The 17929-nt window shown below is 41.7% G+C and overlaps 2 protein-coding genes across 19 annotated transcripts in view; both read left to right on the top strand.

Moving 5' to 3' along the window:
• The first annotated feature begins 5330 nt into the window (after nt 1-5330).
• LOC105902985 lies at nt 5331-14442 on the top strand. The gene is made up of 13 exons (XM_031568702.2): nt 5331-5459; nt 7853-8064; nt 8835-8975; nt 9132-9243; nt 9345-9951; nt 10039-10180; nt 10327-10482; nt 12002-12060; nt 12150-12334; nt 12414-12814; nt 12898-12994; nt 13086-13290; nt 13464-14442. The coding sequence occupies exons 2-13, from the start codon at nt 7964-7966 to the stop codon at nt 13598-13600; spliced, it is 2343 nt and encodes a 780-aa protein (XP_031424562.1). The 5' UTR covers nt 5331-5459; nt 7853-7963; the 3' UTR covers nt 13601-14442.
• Nucleotides 14443-15626: 1184 nt separating this feature from the next.
• Nucleotides 15627-17929, top strand: part of ppfia1 (PTPRF interacting protein alpha 1) — a 46476-nt gene continuing 44173 nt past the window's right edge. For 4 of the 18 annotated variants that reach the window (XM_031569468.2, XM_031569464.2, XM_031569467.2 and 1 more), the window contains exon 1: nt 15631-16660. The gene's annotated coding sequence lies outside the window, so the exon portion shown is untranslated. Of the gene's footprint in view, nt 16661-17929 lie in introns of all 18 variants that reach the window. The other 14 variants (XM_031569463.2, XM_031569462.2, XM_031569465.2 and 11 more) reach the window with 10 other exon arrangements.

Here is a 17929-nt window from a genome sequence, read left to right as displayed (position 1 = left end):
TTGCCAAATTATCACCATATGATTCTGGGTGTATAGTCAAGCTTACATAGGTTTAGTTAGGATCACTACCCTTACTACTTGCTTTTATTGATTTTATGTAAAGCACTTTGAACTGCAACTCTTGTATGAATTGTGCTATATAAATAAAGAGTTACTTACTTACTACTGAGGCTCTGTCCTACTAAATTCTCCATTATCTTCTCTACAAAAAACTGTCTAAACATGTATGGTATGGTAATAAAGGTTTCTTAAACTGCTTTAATAAAGCAAATAAACTCTATTTGAAAGACTGACTGAAGAAGTTCATGTCTAAAGACACTAAGGATAACTATGAGGTGGATCATCCTGTCCATCATGGTACATTTGATTAGCTGAAATAAATTCAAAAACACTTATGTCACCTTTCCAATGTACTTTTCCATTTGAATGGACAATTATGTTTGTTTCTGGTGGGATTGACATCTCCTGATATCTCCGTAGATATGCCTCTGTTTTACAGCACATGGACAAACTTTGTTAATGTGCCCTCTGCTGTTCCACCCCGGTGTGTTGTAAAGGCTGAACTCCGTTCAGGCCACGCCCCCCTGTTCAACGTTAGATTCACACACCTCCGCAACAGCCCATTACATTCTCACTCCCAGCTGCACTTCAGTTATCTTTCCAATCGCCTGCACCTGCATCATTCACGTTCACCTGATTACACAATCACCTTCCCAGTTTCCCACACTCTATACACTTCTCACTTCCCTCACGTCACTGTCGGGCCTCGTCTAACAACGGACTTAAAACTGAAGACTACAGCTCCCCAACTGGTTTCTCTACCATTCCGCAACTCCCAGGTCGCTACGATCCTTCGTTTCCTCTCTCGCTCCTCCATCGTCAGACCGGTGAATTCCACTTCACCCAAAGACTCATTTCCATGACTCCCAGGTCGTTTTGCTAATGTATTTGTTTGTTCTGTTCTCTTCCGCGCCCCTGTGCCCCAAATACTCCCGTGCAGTGCTCAAGTGTCACAAGGTTTTCTGTTAGTTTCCCCTAGTTATAAGATTATCTTCTGTGCATTGTCTTACTAAAGTGAATAATCTAAAGTTACAAATACATAAGAAAGGACATATGAAACATATAAACATTCAGAGAGTATGAACATTCCTGGCTGCTCAGAGGATGACGGCTACACACATAATGTGCGGGAGTCTCTGGCTACAGAATACTCTAAATCCTTTGACTAACTCCCATTTAAATACCCATTTAATTTAGTCCTACAACTGGTATAATAATTATTCACACGGACTGTGGTGATTATGATAGGGATCACACAGTTAAACTGACAAATGGAGGGATTTGTCATCTACAGAGGGGGGTTACCTACAACTCACAGAGACCAGAATTCTCATGTTTTTAAGATCCATGTTAAAACTAATCTATTCAGCTGCAGGACTGAGACCACTGTACAACTCAAACTGAGACCATTCAAATTAACCCAATCTTGACAACAAAATCACCTCGTAATGTAATACCACACTCTTAAATCCATTTTCCTGCCCTTAGTTTAACCCTTGCAACTTTAATCTTAAGGTCAAACCTGTTTCATACCATGCACCTTGTGGGGTAGCAAAACAAAAGTAGTTTGTGCTTGACACAAACCATTTATTTAGTTTTGCTCCATTGTTCTAAAAGTGAAACCCACTTGTGGCATGTACAATAGCATTTCCCAGAAAAGGAGGAGAACTTTGCTTCAAAAGGGTCATTGGCATGCAACCCACGTGAACTTTGTGTCCATGGTTTCTCGATTCACATAACATCAATACACTCGCAATTTTTTTGCATTTTTGCAATCTAAATAATGATGGTGATAAAACATAATATAATAATAAAAAATCTTTCTTTTCAATCAAGAAAAATTAATTTTCCCACAACTATGTAAATTGCATTTTCATCAACGTAGTTACTATATTTATTTTATGTCCAAAATCAGAAGAATTTAAAAGTTTCATGCCAAGATTCATGTGGATTGCTGAAGTCTAAGTATATGATGGCGTTGACCAAAATAGTCAGAGTGTAATTTGCTCAATCATGCTACAAAGGTGCATGTCACGTGGGGAAAACAAGTTCATCAAGTTTCAGACACAAAGAATGTTTCACGCCTACAAAAGTGACCCCTTTTAATGCATGTAATCTTGTCTTTATGTGGCTAACTGGAACATTTTCACCGTCTTCCTTTTTGTATGAAAGGAGAGGGTTGTTATAAAGCAGTCTAGTTCCCATCCTGAGACATCAGGCATCATGTCTCTCTGCACACTGCTGCTGCCGCTGATGCTCCTGGTGTCTATCACTTCAGCGAGTCACTTCTGGGGAGGCACAATCTCATTCACCCCAAAAGGAAGGAACCCAGATGGATCATATAGGGTAGGACTCTTGCGGTTTTTGACAATACTGTTTTATGTGAGCTGCTTATTTTGAGATACAGTAGAAAAATCCAGTAATACTTCTCTGTGACTTTTATTATTGACTGCAAGATTATTTATATGACGAGATGTCAAATACATGACTCTGGTTGGTCAGTAAGACCAGTGAGGTATCTGCCATTTCTGTAACATTGAATCAGATCCTTTCTGCTAACCATATAATTGTAACAAAACAGCCAGTTTATACTGTACAGGGAATACATGAAATAATATCAACAAAAATGGATGTAGAACTCAGTTTTGTATACATATACTTGCGTTATTAGTTCATTCAATTCTACATCAGTATAAATTATATGTATTCAATAATAAGCTTCAAGCTACTACAAGAAATATACATGCATAAACACATACATATTTACATAGACGTGTGTAATATGTCTGCCGCATACATTTAGAGTGAGGTGAAACTAGGTGTTAAAAACAGTATTGAAACACATATAAAAATTCCGAATAATGTATCTTTTTATATATGTATAACTTATCCTGCAAAGACTGAACCATTCATAGATAGCAAGAAGATTCTTTTAAAGTGTTTTTAGGGGAAAACAAGTAGTCATTTACATACAGCAAAATGATATTTTTCATATAGTTTTGACTACTCATTCTTTGTCAAACTATTAACAGCCAGTGTAAATTGCACTGTACAGGGAATACATATAATAATAAATATAAAATAATATCAACAAAAAATGGATGTAGAATTTTGTTTTGTATACATATACTTACAGTTTTAGTTCATTCAATTCTACATCAGTTTAAATAATATTTATTTAATATTTACTTCTCTGTGGATCAGTATGCACACAGGCATATCGTTTTGGGGGTTTTGTTGACAAATTTTTGGTTTGGTTTTATATACTTAGACTTCACAAGTCCACATGAAACTTGATATGCTTGCAGCCCCACATTTCTGATATGGAATATAAGGTTTGTATCGCTAGGTGTGTGTTGCCCTTGGTGCTAGCGCCCCCTGGAGTGGAGTAGGGTCAAAGCACTTTTTGGGATACGGCCCAAAAACGGACAAGCCCACCTCTAGGAGACACATTACCCTAGCCCATTATGATTCATTTGTGGAGTGGCGCCACCTGGTGAATAATTGTCAATGGCACTTTACTAGCCTGTGATGTAAAGGTTCAATAGTCACGAAATTTGACACCCTGCATCAGTACCACAATTTCTCAAGAACTGTTTAAAGCTACATTTTTTAAAATTTGTTATGCTTATACTTGGCTACATTTGCTGTACAGTTTAATTCGCCGCTCTCAACAAAATAGCAGCCAACGGCCAATCAAAATTCAGCAGCCAATATATGCTTGTGTGAATGGCCAATCTTCATGGAATTTTTTAGGCTCATTCATAATGTATTGACTTCACGTATTATTTACCAAATTCAAATGGTCCTTTTTCAACTGCTGAAGCTGTCAAATCATTCAATCTTACAAAACTTAGTGTGATAGTGTATACCCCTGTCCAGTTCCAAATGGTCGATACTTGTAGGCCTATATGTGGCATATACTCTACATTTAGTATTGTATTTAAACACATTCTTGCCTTCAGCTAATAATTCTACATTTTAAATGTAGTTTTCAAAACAGTAATACATTTCAATCTCACAAAATATGTCAATCTCACAAAATACTCAAATTTAGCACAAGAATATATCTGTTTTAAAGTCACACTCATCCTCATATTCAGTAGACGGGTCTCAAAACTCTAAACTCAACAACTGTACATCCACAAAATACGCCTTACATGTTCACTCAGAATAAGCATACAAAATAAGTTTTAGTCTATTGTTGCCCGAAACATAATCATTCAAGCACCTCTCCTGGAATGAAAAATATCCATGAAATAAATTTCACCTAAATATTTGCTTTTGGCTCTCCTATTTTGCGTCTGGTTTATGTAGTGCCAACAAAGATTATCTCAGAAAACAAATGCAAATCTTCTTTTTCTACTCTCTATTACCTCTCTAATTCTATATCAAATGTATTTGTTAAGAAGTTACAAAATAAATTAGTTCATTTATTTTCATTTACTTTTAATTCATTTTTGCTGTTGCTGATTGTTTTTTGTTTTAATCAAACCAAGCAGCTTAAGCTTCGTTTAGGTTCAAAGTGAGAGTTCATGTAATTTGCTATTAGTAGTAGTTCCTTGTACATATCAGCATACATCTTTAGAGGAATATTAAGAGTTTTAACCTTAACAGTACCCATTCACCATCTCCATTGATTTAAATGCAGCTACACAATTTCTTTCAAATGTAAATTCATAACCAGTCTATATGTATTCCTTGCACTTCTGATATCAAGTTGCTTCTTGTACATTTAATTTGAAAATCAGCTGCTTATGACCTACACCAATATTTACAACTTCTAAAATAAGGAAAAGAAAACTAAAGCCTTCTGTCACTAGATCACTTTAAACTGTGCATACACAAGATGTAGGCTGGTGGACCTGTGCTTTTAAAGAAACTGGTTGGGGGCACTGGGCTGAAAATGGCGAGTGGCAAGATGAACAAGCAAGCAGAAATTAAAAATAAGCACTACAAAGAACAATACCACTCTGACACCCTAAAACCACAATGTTTTTTGTAGCAATGGAGGGAAGTAGTAGCTAATCTGAGTTTGTCTCACTTTCTCTGACGAATACAAATAGTCCATGTATAGGTTAGAAGTATGCATTTAAGCCGAAACGCGAAAAAAATATTTTGTGTTTTAAAATTGTCAGGACTTCGGGCGGCGATTGCCACGATTTGGCACATTGGTGGCCTCTGGTGGCCAAGGGACAAGATAACGGACTTGTTTTCGCACACATGTGCATTTGTTGTGATTTGTGTTCTCACCTGTTCCCCATTGTGTGCTCTCACCTGTCTCGCGTTTTTATGATTGTCACTTCCCTCTATCAGCTAGGGTATAAATTCCTGGCTAATCTCTGTGGCCCTCATTGGGTCGTTAGTGTTTTCCTCACTATGCCTAGCGCGAGTTCAAGGTTCGTTCACTGTGCAGTTCTCGTACTGCTTTTTGTCGCGTTGCTCTCAAGCATCGCCTCTCGCTGCTAGGGCGTAGTTCCGCTGATAGCTACACTTTTAGTAGCTTCTTTAGTTTATGGCCTTTTGCCCTGGATTCATATCTTCTCTGTTTTTGGATTTTCCACTGCTCTCCTGTGTTTTGGATTACTGCTGTTTTGTAATAAACAATCCTTTTCAACATCCTGCAACTGGGTCCACTCATTAGGACACTGGGCTAAGCGCTGGTTCACCGGATCCAGCATCTTGGGTTCAATCCCAGAGAAAAGCCTGACAGAACGACCCGATCAACATGGACCCATCAGGTAGTGCCCAACAGGGATGCAAGAAGTTGGCGCAGACGTTGAAGAAGCTGCTTCAGCGCGAGCAGGTCTTGCTGCAGCTGCAGAAGGATCTCGACCGCCAGCAGGAGGATCTAGCTCGTCGCCAGCAACAACTGAACCGTCGGCAACAACTGGACCAACCTCCCCCATGGTTCCCACTCTACGATGGCAATCTGGGTGGCTCCTCAAATTCAATCTGGAGTGCAGCCGCCGGCCCATCACCCTCTCCTCCGACCGCTCGAGAATTGCCTACATGATAATCTTGCTCTCAGGCAAGGCCTTGGCATTGGCAACCGCTTTTATGGGAGAAGCAAGACCCCGAGTGCTCCAGGCTCAGGGCTTTTCAGGCGGTGCTGTTGTGGGTCTACGACCGGGTTAGCATGGACAGCTTCGAGGCCGCCATTGCCTCTGCTCTGAGGAGAGATGCTGCCCTTACCCCTGCTCTCCCGGTGACGTCTGCTGCCGTTCCTGAAGCCGCTAACAGTCCAAGTGCACCAAGCAGCCCGGAGGCCGCCAGCCCGGATGCCGAAGCCCCAGATGCCGCCAGCCCGAGTGAGCCAAGCAGTCTGGAGGCCGACAGGCCAGATGCCGAAGCCCCAGATACCGCCAGCCTGAGTGAGCCAGGTAGTCTGGAGGCCGACAGCCCGGATGCCGATGCCCCAGATACCGTCAGCCCGAGTGAGCCAGGTAGCCTGGAGGCCGACAGTCCGGATGAGCCAGGCAGCCTTGAGGCCGACAGCCCGAATGCTGCCAGCACTAGTGAGCCAGAAAGCCCGGAGGTCTCAGCCTCAGGCGCCCTTGTACCAGGCGTTCCTGGCGCGGGCGCCCCTGGTCCCGTCCCAGGCGTCCGTGTCCCTCTCTCCACTGTCCTAGATGCCCCAGTCCCTGATGCTCCCAGCCCTGGTGAACCAGGCAGCTCCAATGCTGCCAGCCGCAATGAACCAGGCAGCTCCAATGCCTCCAGCTCCGATGCCTCCAGCCCCGGTGAACCAGGCAGCCCCGATGCCTCCAGCCCCGGTGAACCAGACAGCCCCGATGCCGCCAGCCCCGGTGAACCAGGCAGCCCCGATGCCGCCCCGGACCCCGCAGCCGCTCCTACTGCCGACCCGGACCCCGCAGCCGCCCCTGCTGCCAACCCGGACCCCGCAGCCTCTGCTGCCGACCCGGAACCGGCAGCCTCCGCTGCCGACCCGGACCCCACAGCCTCCGCTGTCGACCCGGACCTCGCAGCCTCCGCTCCAGGCGCCCCTGTCCTGAGCGCCCCTGTCCCGACCACCCCAGACGCCCCTGTCCTGAGCGCTCCTTTCTTGAGCGCCCCTGTCCCGAGCACCCCTGGCGCCCCTGTCCAGAGCGCTCATGTCCCAGGTGCCCCTGTCCCAGGTGCCCCCTGTCCTCGTCCCAGGCGTCGGTGTCCCTGCCCCTGTCCCAGGCGTCCCTGCTCGCGCCCCAGGTGCCCGTTCCCCTCTTCAGTGTCCTGGGTGCCACGACTTCGCCTCATGCTGGTCGTCCACCCGACCAGCCGCCAAGGACTCTGCCCTGGTGTGGCCGCCCGCCCGGCCGCCCACCAGACACTCTGCCCCTGCTTGGACGCCCGCCCGGCCGCCCACCAGATACTCTGTCCTGGTTCGGCCGTCCACCCGGCTGGCCACCTGACCCTTGGTTCCTGGCTGGCCACCTGACCCTTGGTTGGTTTTGTGATTGTCACTTCCCTCTATCAGCTAGGGTATAAATTCCTGGCTAATCTCTGTGGCCCTCATCGGGTCGTTAGTGTTTTCCTCGCTATGCCTAGCGCGAGTTAAAGGTTCGTTCACTGTGCAGTTCTCATACTGCTTTTTGTCGCGTTGCTCTCAAGCATCGCCTCTCGCTGCTAGGGCGTAGTTCCGCTGATAGCTACACTTTTAGTAGCATTAGGACACTGGGCTAAGCGCTGGTTCCCCAGATCCAGCATCTCGGGTTCAATCCCCGAGAAAAGCCTGACAAAAATATGTATAAATGAATGTGTGCTCATCCCTGACAGAGACATTTTACTTTAGGTGGATTTCCGCTACAAGAGCATTTTTGATTCTTGCAGCCAGGATCATTTGTCCTGGAGCTCCTGTTTAAGTGGAAACTGTGGAAGTCAGGCCAGTCTGGAAAGAGGCGTGATGCATAACACTGGTGGAAAGTATCCTTACAATTATAATTGGTGCCAAAAAGAAGGTGTTATGACCAGACGCCTTCCGAGTGATAAGCCTTTTGAACTTACGTAAGTCCATCCACTGGTACATTTGTTACACCCAATTCAAATGTGGTTATCCAGAGGGACCTAAATTATCAGAATTTTTATATTATTATGATAATTTGATACAGAGAACCATCTACAGGTTTAGCTTCATAGAACGTCCATCATGATAACTTTACACAATATATAGACATTAATTCTGTTTCTAAGATTTGAGAAACACTTGAAACAGTAGGTTTTAGGCAATCCTTTTCACAAACTTTATTAAAATGTGCAAAGGAAGTGATCTTTGTCTCTTTGTCTCAGACACATACATTCTTGTTGTCATATACCATGATATTGTTTGTATCTGATTTGTGCAAGGCATAAGAAGAGTGGGTACCCACCACTTATAAGATTGTTAGCTAGTATAACCAGCTCAGGTTAAATGTCACTTACTTTCCAAAGATGCATTTGTGATTTGAACTTTTTGGAAACGTTTCATACTGTGACGAGCAATGTTATGGCAATTACTGTAATGTACCAAAACATATCGGAATTTGCTACATTTCAAAACCAATATAGAGATGACAGTTGGTCATGTTGTATGTTTCTGCTGGCTCTTTCTGCATGTTTAATATAGGTGGCTTGTAAGGGAATGGAAGAAATAATTTGAAATGGATTTTTTGCTAAAGTCAAGCCTTCAAAAACCTTTACCGAGCTAACCACTTCAAAGAATTAGAAACAAAACAAAACATCTTTACCAACATTTAACTATTACTGCTTGGTAATCATCACATCGCTTCTTTTTATAGTGCATACAGTTGCTGTTGGGTGTCTTTGAGAAACTCTTGGAACTCAGTTTGGAACCTTCCAATCCTGGTAGATCTTGGACTTCGATCTGACACGAATGAAGCAAACCGTTCTCCAGTCACAACCATCATATCATTTGTCCGGTATAACCTTGTCCTTTTTATATTCATTGTCTTTTATATATCTTTCATAACATGTGATTTGTTTGATATCACACGGGCCAGGATATTGTACGTGAAACTCAATCACATTAAAAGTTGTTGGACTATAGCTCACACAAGTTCCCAAATCTCCTGCAGTGTACCACAGAACTGTCCTCGCACATTCAACTTGATCGCTTTTGATGCAGATGATGATCACGTCAGATGTAGAAGCAACATAGGTTTACCCTCAGGGTTCCACCTTGATCAAGTAAGAGTCACCCAGAAGAATCACACACACACACACACAATTTCATGAAGCATTTGTCAGGACAAAAAGTGACATTTCCTTTTGATGTCTGTTTGTCCTAGGATTCTTGCGCTTTACACTATGTCACCAGCACCAGCACCAGCACTGGATCCTATGGTTTCGAAATTGTTTTAGAGGACTTCCCCAATCAGAGCATCACTCTTACCTACAATGACAAGACTACTGCTTTCAAGGGTCCAATCCATGCAGGGTGGCCATTGGTGCATTCTCCCTTAACACCTGGTCCTTCCACAAATAGTCCAATGACGGTGCATTCTCCCTCAACACCTGGTCTAACCACAAATAGTCCAACGACGGTACATTCTCCCTCAACACCTGGTCTAATCACAAATAGTCCAACGGTGCATTCTCCCTCAACACCTACTCTAACCATGCATACTTCCGCATCGCCTAGTTTAAACACAAGTAGTCCAGCGGTACATTCTTCCTCAACACCTGGTTCACCCATTAATAAACTAACGATACATTCTTCGTCAAAACCTGGTTCAACCATAAATAGTCCAGCGGTACATTCTTCCTCAACACCTGGTTCAACCATAAATAGTCCAATGGTACCATCTCCAACCCAAATGGCCTTTGAGTCCTCTACCCCTTGGTCACAGAACAGCACTCCATTGAGCAAACTTCCACTGCAATTTGTTGTTGTGGGTAAGTGTTTTAAATGTAGATTGTGGTTTATTTTTCAGTCAAAGAATCACAAATGCACCAGTCATTTATAATCTGTTGCCATTTCAGTTGACCCCCCAGCACCATCTTGCAGTGAAGGAGTGTACTTGCCCCAGTTCCTGCCTCCCACTCCACACAACGGAGAACGGCTTCACGCTGCCATCAACCAGGAGCTAGAAATCAGAATTCAGGCGAAAGCTTCTAACACAATGCAAGTAGACCTGTAATTCAAACTTGAATATATGTCTGTGCGTGTGCAAGTTTGTGTGTGGCTGTTTTTGTGTGTGAATGTTTGGTCATGTGAATAAACTCTTAAAGTACCTTGAATGATGACATAAAGTTTGTTCTGTCTTGAAGGGTTCATGATATCATAATAAGTGGACCTCTGAACATCACAAAGGACAAGGTCACCTCTGGAGAGTTTGTCCTCAGATGGACACCCAGAAGTGGTGACCTTGGCGAGCATTTTCCCGTCTGTTTTATTGCTGAGAGCTCAGTGAATAATAGGCCTACGTAAGTTTTTCCCAGTGGCATCAACTTATGAATGCTTGAATTTGTAAGCGATGTTAATGATAGTTTTGTATTGCCTACAGACACGATTTTTAATATATGATAAGGACGATAAAGGCTGGCAGAAACGAGAGCGCAGGTGATGAAGCGAGCAGCAAAAAGCAATAGGTGTGCAGTGCTAGGCGGAAGTCAATAAGTGAAAGGTTTGACCAATAGCGTTGTCGAGCAATCCCTTAAAACTGAATGCGTTAGAAGAGATCACAATGTAAGATGCTCTGGGTTCTGGACATTTTTACAAGGAATAAAGGCATCTGTTGTTTCAAACTAATTGATTTGTTAATATACAATTGTAGCTTGTCAGAACTATTTGAAAATGCCCTAACACATCCCTTCGAAACTAACTTTTATATTGTTAAACATGAGAGCCTTTGTGATTTTGAAAAGTATAAAGCGTTTTGCTCCTTTAGATTTCATTTCAGCCCAACGTTATTTGTATTGAGATCGATAGCTGTACATTTAATTCTGGAGAATTTATTTCAGAATAAAATGTAAAATGTAAAAACACCTGTGACATGTGTCAGATATTAAATGTAATCATCTAAAATACATTTAATGGAACACGTTTGCAACTTCGGAACTGGGTATTGAAACGAAAAATGTAGAGCTTACATCTCTGCTGAAATGTTTCTGCAGACATTTTGGCACTTGCTCCGGTATAACTTGTGGGAGCAGAAGAGGTTAGCTCTATTTTCTATGGACATGAACGTTTTTGGATGGATAACCGTGTTTTCTAAGTTACTACTTTCACTAATTTCCCCAATAGCATAGGCTACTGTGTGGTGATGCGAAATAACTATCTTAAACTCTTAGGCTACTGCAACAGCATTAGATTCGCCTCAGGTAACTTATTCGAAGTTAATTAAATTAACATGTTATCCTTTATTTGATCCTTTTACATATAATTATTCTGGGAACAATATGTAGGCTATTTAGTGCAGTTAGGGAATCCAGAACCCCAGCAGAACCGAACAGGTGAGTGAAAACCTGTTTAGCTGACCACTGGATAGTGGACATAGAGGCTGTCTATTCATTTGTGTAACGCGAGACTGATGGTGACTGTGTATGTGTAGGTGTACTAACGATATGGGATATCCCAGAGGCAGGGAAATAACCGTATGCGTAAAACGCCAGAGTCAGTGAAGAATATTTCGCCACGCCCAGATTCAAAATTCCCCGAATCGGCGTAGAATTTTGTTTATAGCAGGACAACCAGCCCGGGCGAAATCGGCCATTTCCGCCAGCCGTTATCGTCCATGCCATGTATTATTCAAAATATCCATCTCATTAATCAGTAGGCCCACACTCGGTTGTAGTTATTGTAAATTTAGATACAGTAAGTAAATATTCTATGTCTGTGCTGAGCATTTTCAGCATACAATGATGTATTCACTATGGGAGTTATCACTCCAAATTCATCCATTAACTTGCATCGGCATTAACCAGTAAACATACTTACTTTCAGTTCCACCTTCTATCAGTCTGACATGAGATGTGTCATTGTTGATGTTGGACATGAAAAGGGTTTGTGTTTTCCATTATCCCATGCATTGAATAAATGGTAAAGGATACATGTTTGTTTTTACATAATTCACAATAATTAATATCCACAGCTGCTTCAGCTAAAGTGATTTGCTCTGAGAATTTTATGGCCATTGAAGTGGACAAATCACTATCAGACAGCATCAGACTAAATGAGGATCACCTACGACTCACTGACCCATCTTGCACACTCTACTCCAACGGCAGTCATGTCTTTGCCAACATGTCTCTCAACACCTGTGGCACTGAAGTGGAGGTGAATAAACCTTATTAAGCCCATCTTCAGAAAAAGTATATGCTATATAATATATTAATTCCATATTTCCTTTTAAAAGGAGGATGAAAACAATCTCATCTTCAGGAATGAAATTGTGTCTTTTGATAACACAAATGACATTATAACAAGAGACCAACAGGTGGAGCTAAGGTTCTTCTGCAAGTACCCTAAAAAAAGCAGTGTGTCCATAGAGTTTGATGCTCACAGAGGCCCTTATGTATTTATACAAAAAGGATTTGGAACTTTCAGCTTTGAGTTTGAATTCTTCCAATCAAGTCAATTTCAAAATCGGAAGGACCCCAACTCCTATCCCCTGGAGTATGATCTTGGTGAAATGATGTACATGCAGATCGAAGCCATCTCTCCAGTCAACAATACAGAGCTCTTTGTCGAGTCTTGCACTGCCAGTCCCAGTGATCACTCTCAAGCCCATGTTTCCTATGCAATAATTCAAAATGGGTAAGCTTGACATGTATTGTAGATACTGGAAATGTCTTGTTCATGTCATGTTATGTTCTAAACATACCATGTTCTCCACATAGGTGCAAGGAAGATGAAACAATGCAATTCTACTCGAGCCATACAAATAAAGTCCAGTTTGGAATGAAGGCATTTAAATTCATTGGATGGCATGACCAGGTAACAGATGGAATTATAGACTGCTCTCTGAATGAACAAACCTAATTTATGTTGAGTATGTTCTGTATTCAATTGGTTTCTCTCCCAAAAGGTTTACATCACTTGCTCAGTCATACTGTGTGAGGCTGGACATCCCAACACCAGATGTTCTCAGGGCTGCACCAATGCCACTGCCCCACCTGCAGTGCATCACCATCACAGGAGAGAGGTTACCATTCAGACCACCAGTCACTCCATCTCCCAGGGGCCCGTGCGGCTCAGCAGGAATGCTGACATCAAGAGTGCTCCAAGCACAGGTGACTATCCTCCTGTATATCTCCCAGTGTCGCTTGGGTACTCCCAAAATGCACTTAATAAATCACAGTTTGATGCAATAGTATTTCCTTATGGCTAATTTCTCTAACACGTACATACCAGTGCCAGGCAATGTGTAACTGTGACTATTTCTTCTGCTACTGTTTTCTTACAGTGCTAAATGATGAATTGAACATGAATCTTGTTTTCCTCACTGGATGCCTGCTGGCAGTTGTTGCCATGGTGTGTGGTGTACTGATCTACACAAGGCGACCTAGGATTGAATATCAGTTACTACCTTCTTCCGACTAGGTAGCCTTCATGCACAGCAGGGACATATACAGAGAATTGTTATGAAACAAACTATATAAACTCCTTTTTTTTCTGCATGGATTGTGTTTAAAAATGGCTAAAACAGCTGATTATATAGATATACATTATTTCCATGTGATATAATTACATATTACTTTTATTTTTTGGAAAATGTAACTGTTAGTAATAAATGCATGTTTTTGCCAAATTATGACCATATTATTCTGGGTGTATAGTCAAGCTTATATAGGTTTAGTTAGGATCACAACCCTTACTGAGGCTCTTTCCTACTAAATTTTCCATTATCTTCTCTACAAAAAACTGTCTAAACATGTATGGTATGGTAATAAAGGTTTCTTAAACTGGTTTAATAAAGCAAATAAATTCTATATTTGAAAGACTGGCTGAAGAAGTACATGTCTAAAGACACTAAGGAAAACTATGAGGTGGGTCATCCTGTCCATCATGGTAAGTTTTATTAGCTGAAATAAATTAAAAAAAACCTTATGTAACCTTTCCAGTGTGCTTTTGGCGGGATTTACATCTCCTGACATCTCCATCAATATGCCTCTGTTTTACAGCACATGTCCAAACTTTGTTTAATGTGCCCTCTGCTGTTCCACGCCGGTTTGTTGTAGGGGCAGGAGAAGGCACGGGGTTGTTCACAGTGTCACGTTTGACCCTCTTGGACCCTGTGTAAATTCCATGAATTCCAGGCATTCTCTCTGTGTAGCATATTGTCTGCTGTGATTAGATGTCTGTTTTTTGTCAGCCTGATTAGAGACTCAGAAAAACTAGTTGGTGATGTTTGTCCTGAGAGTGGCAATCTTAAACATTTTCAGTTCTGTTTCAAGTCTGCAGTGTCAAAAAGAAAGAGTGAGTATTGGGTCACAACAATGGAAAAGAAGAGAGAACAAAGAAGAGAAACAGAGAAGGAAAATGAAAAGGGTCTATTTCAGCATTCACACTGTGACGCTAATTAATCAATGGTATTTGTTGGCAATTTCTTTAATTAAAAAAATCCAGCTGACTTTACTGTGTAAAAAAAGGAGAGCACATTAATTTAATAAAAAAAATCAGTTATGACTGTAAAAATAGTATACCAAAACCGTTAATTCAACAAAAAGCTCATTCACATGTGGGCAATTGCACATTAATACAAAGGAGAAGAAACAAGCAAATCCCAAAGTCAGACTCTTCAACTAGTTGACAGGTCAGTTACAGAACCCATGTGACTTATGACTCAAACTCTACACTAACCAGCATCATCAGACTTCTCTTTCTTTCACTTTGATGTCATTCCCACATTTCATAAAATGCCACAAAGGAACAAACACTAAAGATACATGGATATGTGTGTTTTCTCTCTCTGGAAGCAGAAATATCCTGTTTTAATGAAATAGGATTAGTTGGCTTTTGACGAAAATGTATGCTAATGCTTACAGTCTGCCAGACAAAGGGTGGCATAGTCCCCATGTAATTTCTCAGGAACAGGCTGAAGTAAGAGTGATCTAATTTTAGTTGCTGAAATGGGGACAAAAGTGAGTGGGCAGGGGGCTGGGGTCATGGGCCACATGACTTTCTTGGGGTGAAGAGACCAGACCAGACAGTGGGAGGGAGACGTAACCAGAGAGGGTCTGAGGGATGAGGACAGAAAGTGGCTCTGTCAGATACTTCTAATCTTGTCCTGCTTAAAGTGGGCAATACAAATGTGTCAGGAGAGAGAGAGAGAGAGAGAGAGAGAGAAAAAATTGAACACTATATGAGTACAAATACATTTTCTATGCAATATATTTTTAATAATAAAAAAAATAATAACAATAACAGCAACAATAATATATTTGTTTTATAAGTTATATTCTATTTAAAGAGTGCTCTTAGCTCACCTAGAGAGTTCAGATACAGGTGTCTATATATGTTTTGTTCATATTTGAATCTGCTGTGCCCCACACTGGCCTATGGCTATTTGCTTTGAGGAAGGCTGGAGCTACTCTGCGTGTGCTCCCCGAGTCGAGCCACGTACCAACGTCACCAGCACGCATTGACTTTTCTGGAGAGCAGGAAACGGCAGATAACACCACAGTGACTTCTCCGCCGACCGGGAGAGGGACGGCTTCCATCGACCAGGGTTTCGGGAAAACTGAGATTCAAACGCTGTCCTATGCTGGATTTAATTATTTCAAAGTGGGCGAAACCAAAATGATCGCGGATAACTACAGGTTTTCGCGGTGGATCTTGTATTTAGGACACAGATAAGTTTTCCTGGTCTCCGGGAGCTCCAAATTTTCTCCTGGATCTAGCAGTCTGCTTTTATTTTGCTCCGCTCTACTTGGTGACGCGGCTCAACAGCAAAGAAGTGATCTGGAAGAAATACATTTGGATGTTTACTTTTCACAACGTTGCCTTGAGTACTTATTAACTCGTCTGGTGGTCCACTTTAGGTGCCTTACTTGTTTCCGCACCAGAATATTGTTGAGTATCCCCTCGCCATCAAATGAGTTGGCTAATGTTAGCTTGTTAGCGTCATCGCTAGCCTTGTTTAGCTCTTTAGCTTGGTAGCTAGCTGGCTTACCAAGTGAGCCAGCTTGCTAGTTAGTGGGGCACGGGGTTTAGCGAAATCTAAGTTTAAATACATGGTTACAGAGCTTTAATTCTTGCCATAATTGTTTGACAGAAAATACGGCATCAGGACTACAATGGCAAGCAGTATTAGAAGTTGATATATGTCACACACAATTGCCAGCACAGCAAAACCATGCAATACATCCAAATATCCAGATAGCAAGCTAGCACTTGATTCAGATAATTGTCCAATGTTGGTGTGGTTTATGAGGCCTCTGGATTTTCTTCCTTCCTGTGGCGAAAATTTCATAGACCGATTTTTTTCTCAGTTGATGGATTTTATGATTTTTGATGGCTTTGAGGATTATTACAACTTCACCGTTATATCCGAGGGCAAAACAACTGTAGGATAACCGGTGTCAGATTACATTTCAGATAACAAACTGTTCCTGAAAACAAAAGAAAAGTGGACTTGACGGAAATCTAAACTGTGCGAAGGTAAAACTACATGTTGATATTAGATACCATACTTGACTTTGACTAATAGTAGTTCTGTTATCCATGCATTTAGGACGTACATTTATGTTACATACATGTATGTTAAGCATAAGATAATGACAGTGTTAGCGTTTGTTGAACTCATTTTAGTTCGGTTAATGGCTGGCGTTTTAATCTGGTTATCCCTCTTCCCATAATTATATTACATTTTTACAGATTTGTTTTTCAGTTGTAATCCTGTGGGTATGTCATCTCCTTTTGCTTGACTTCTCCCCTATTTTTCTCATTGAAGTGATGAGAACGATATGTATTTTAACTCATCCTTGTCTGAAGTGGGTTAGGTAGCTTGCCTTCAACACTAACCTTGTTGTTTGTTAGCCAGGCCTGCTAATTTCGCAGTTTATGTGTGGTAACGTTAATTATTCAATCTAAATTCCAGCACACGTTAGAGAGAGAGCATTGTTATTTCTTCCTTTTGTATATTTCTTTTAATTTTGTAAGATAAAGTGAATCATTTAATGTCATCATTTGAAAGTGGAATGAATTGTTGTTTATAGCGAAAATAGTAGTTGTCACGTACGTTAGAAGATTGCCAAACTAGACAATTTGGTTGTTAGTGCGTTTAATTTTACCGTCCACATGGGCACATTTTGTTTTACGTTTGCTAAAAAACATGACGTTGTCCACGCAGAGCTTGAACGATTTTTACTTTGCTAATACACATATATTTTAGACAAACTAAACGCTTTTCATAAAAGCGTTAGAAATATTTGTCTTGAGGGTATGGATGATAAAAATGTGACAGTTGTTTACTCTGGCTAGGAGGCCTCCCAGACAGCACCTCAGTGGTAAAGGCTTGAAAATGAATTCTTCAGTTTTTCCACATTATTCAGTAACTTCGCCGCATGAGGACAAATCGATGGTTCACCTCATTTAAGTTTTCGGGGCTACAATTAAGAGCGGTTACAGTAGGGCATGACAGTATGTCAGCTTGCCAGGCAAGGGAAAGACAAGCATCCTCCTAGTGCCATCTGTCAATCTGTCTCGTGCGGCTGAAAGTATAGCCCCTCCCCCTTCAGTGATCTTCATTCGGGTGCTTTCGTCGCTTGACCTCGTTATGAGAGCACAACAGCGGAGTCCATTTGCCTAGTGAAATTAGGGTAACCCTTTTTTTCTCTCCAGGATTTGTGATACCTAACTGCTAGTCTTGCAGGATTTGTCAAGTCGGTATGGGGGTTGTTTGGTAGTGGGGGTGGGGTGTGCTATTGC

This window comes from Clupea harengus, chromosome 6 (genome assembly GCF_900700415.2).
Source record: "Clupea harengus chromosome 6, Ch_v2.0.2, whole genome shotgun sequence".
Classification (NCBI taxonomy): Eukaryota; Metazoa; Chordata; class Actinopteri; order Clupeiformes; family Clupeidae; genus Clupea; species Clupea harengus.
Note: the sequence above shows the minus strand (reverse complement) of the source record. Positions and strands in the feature narration are given on the sequence as shown.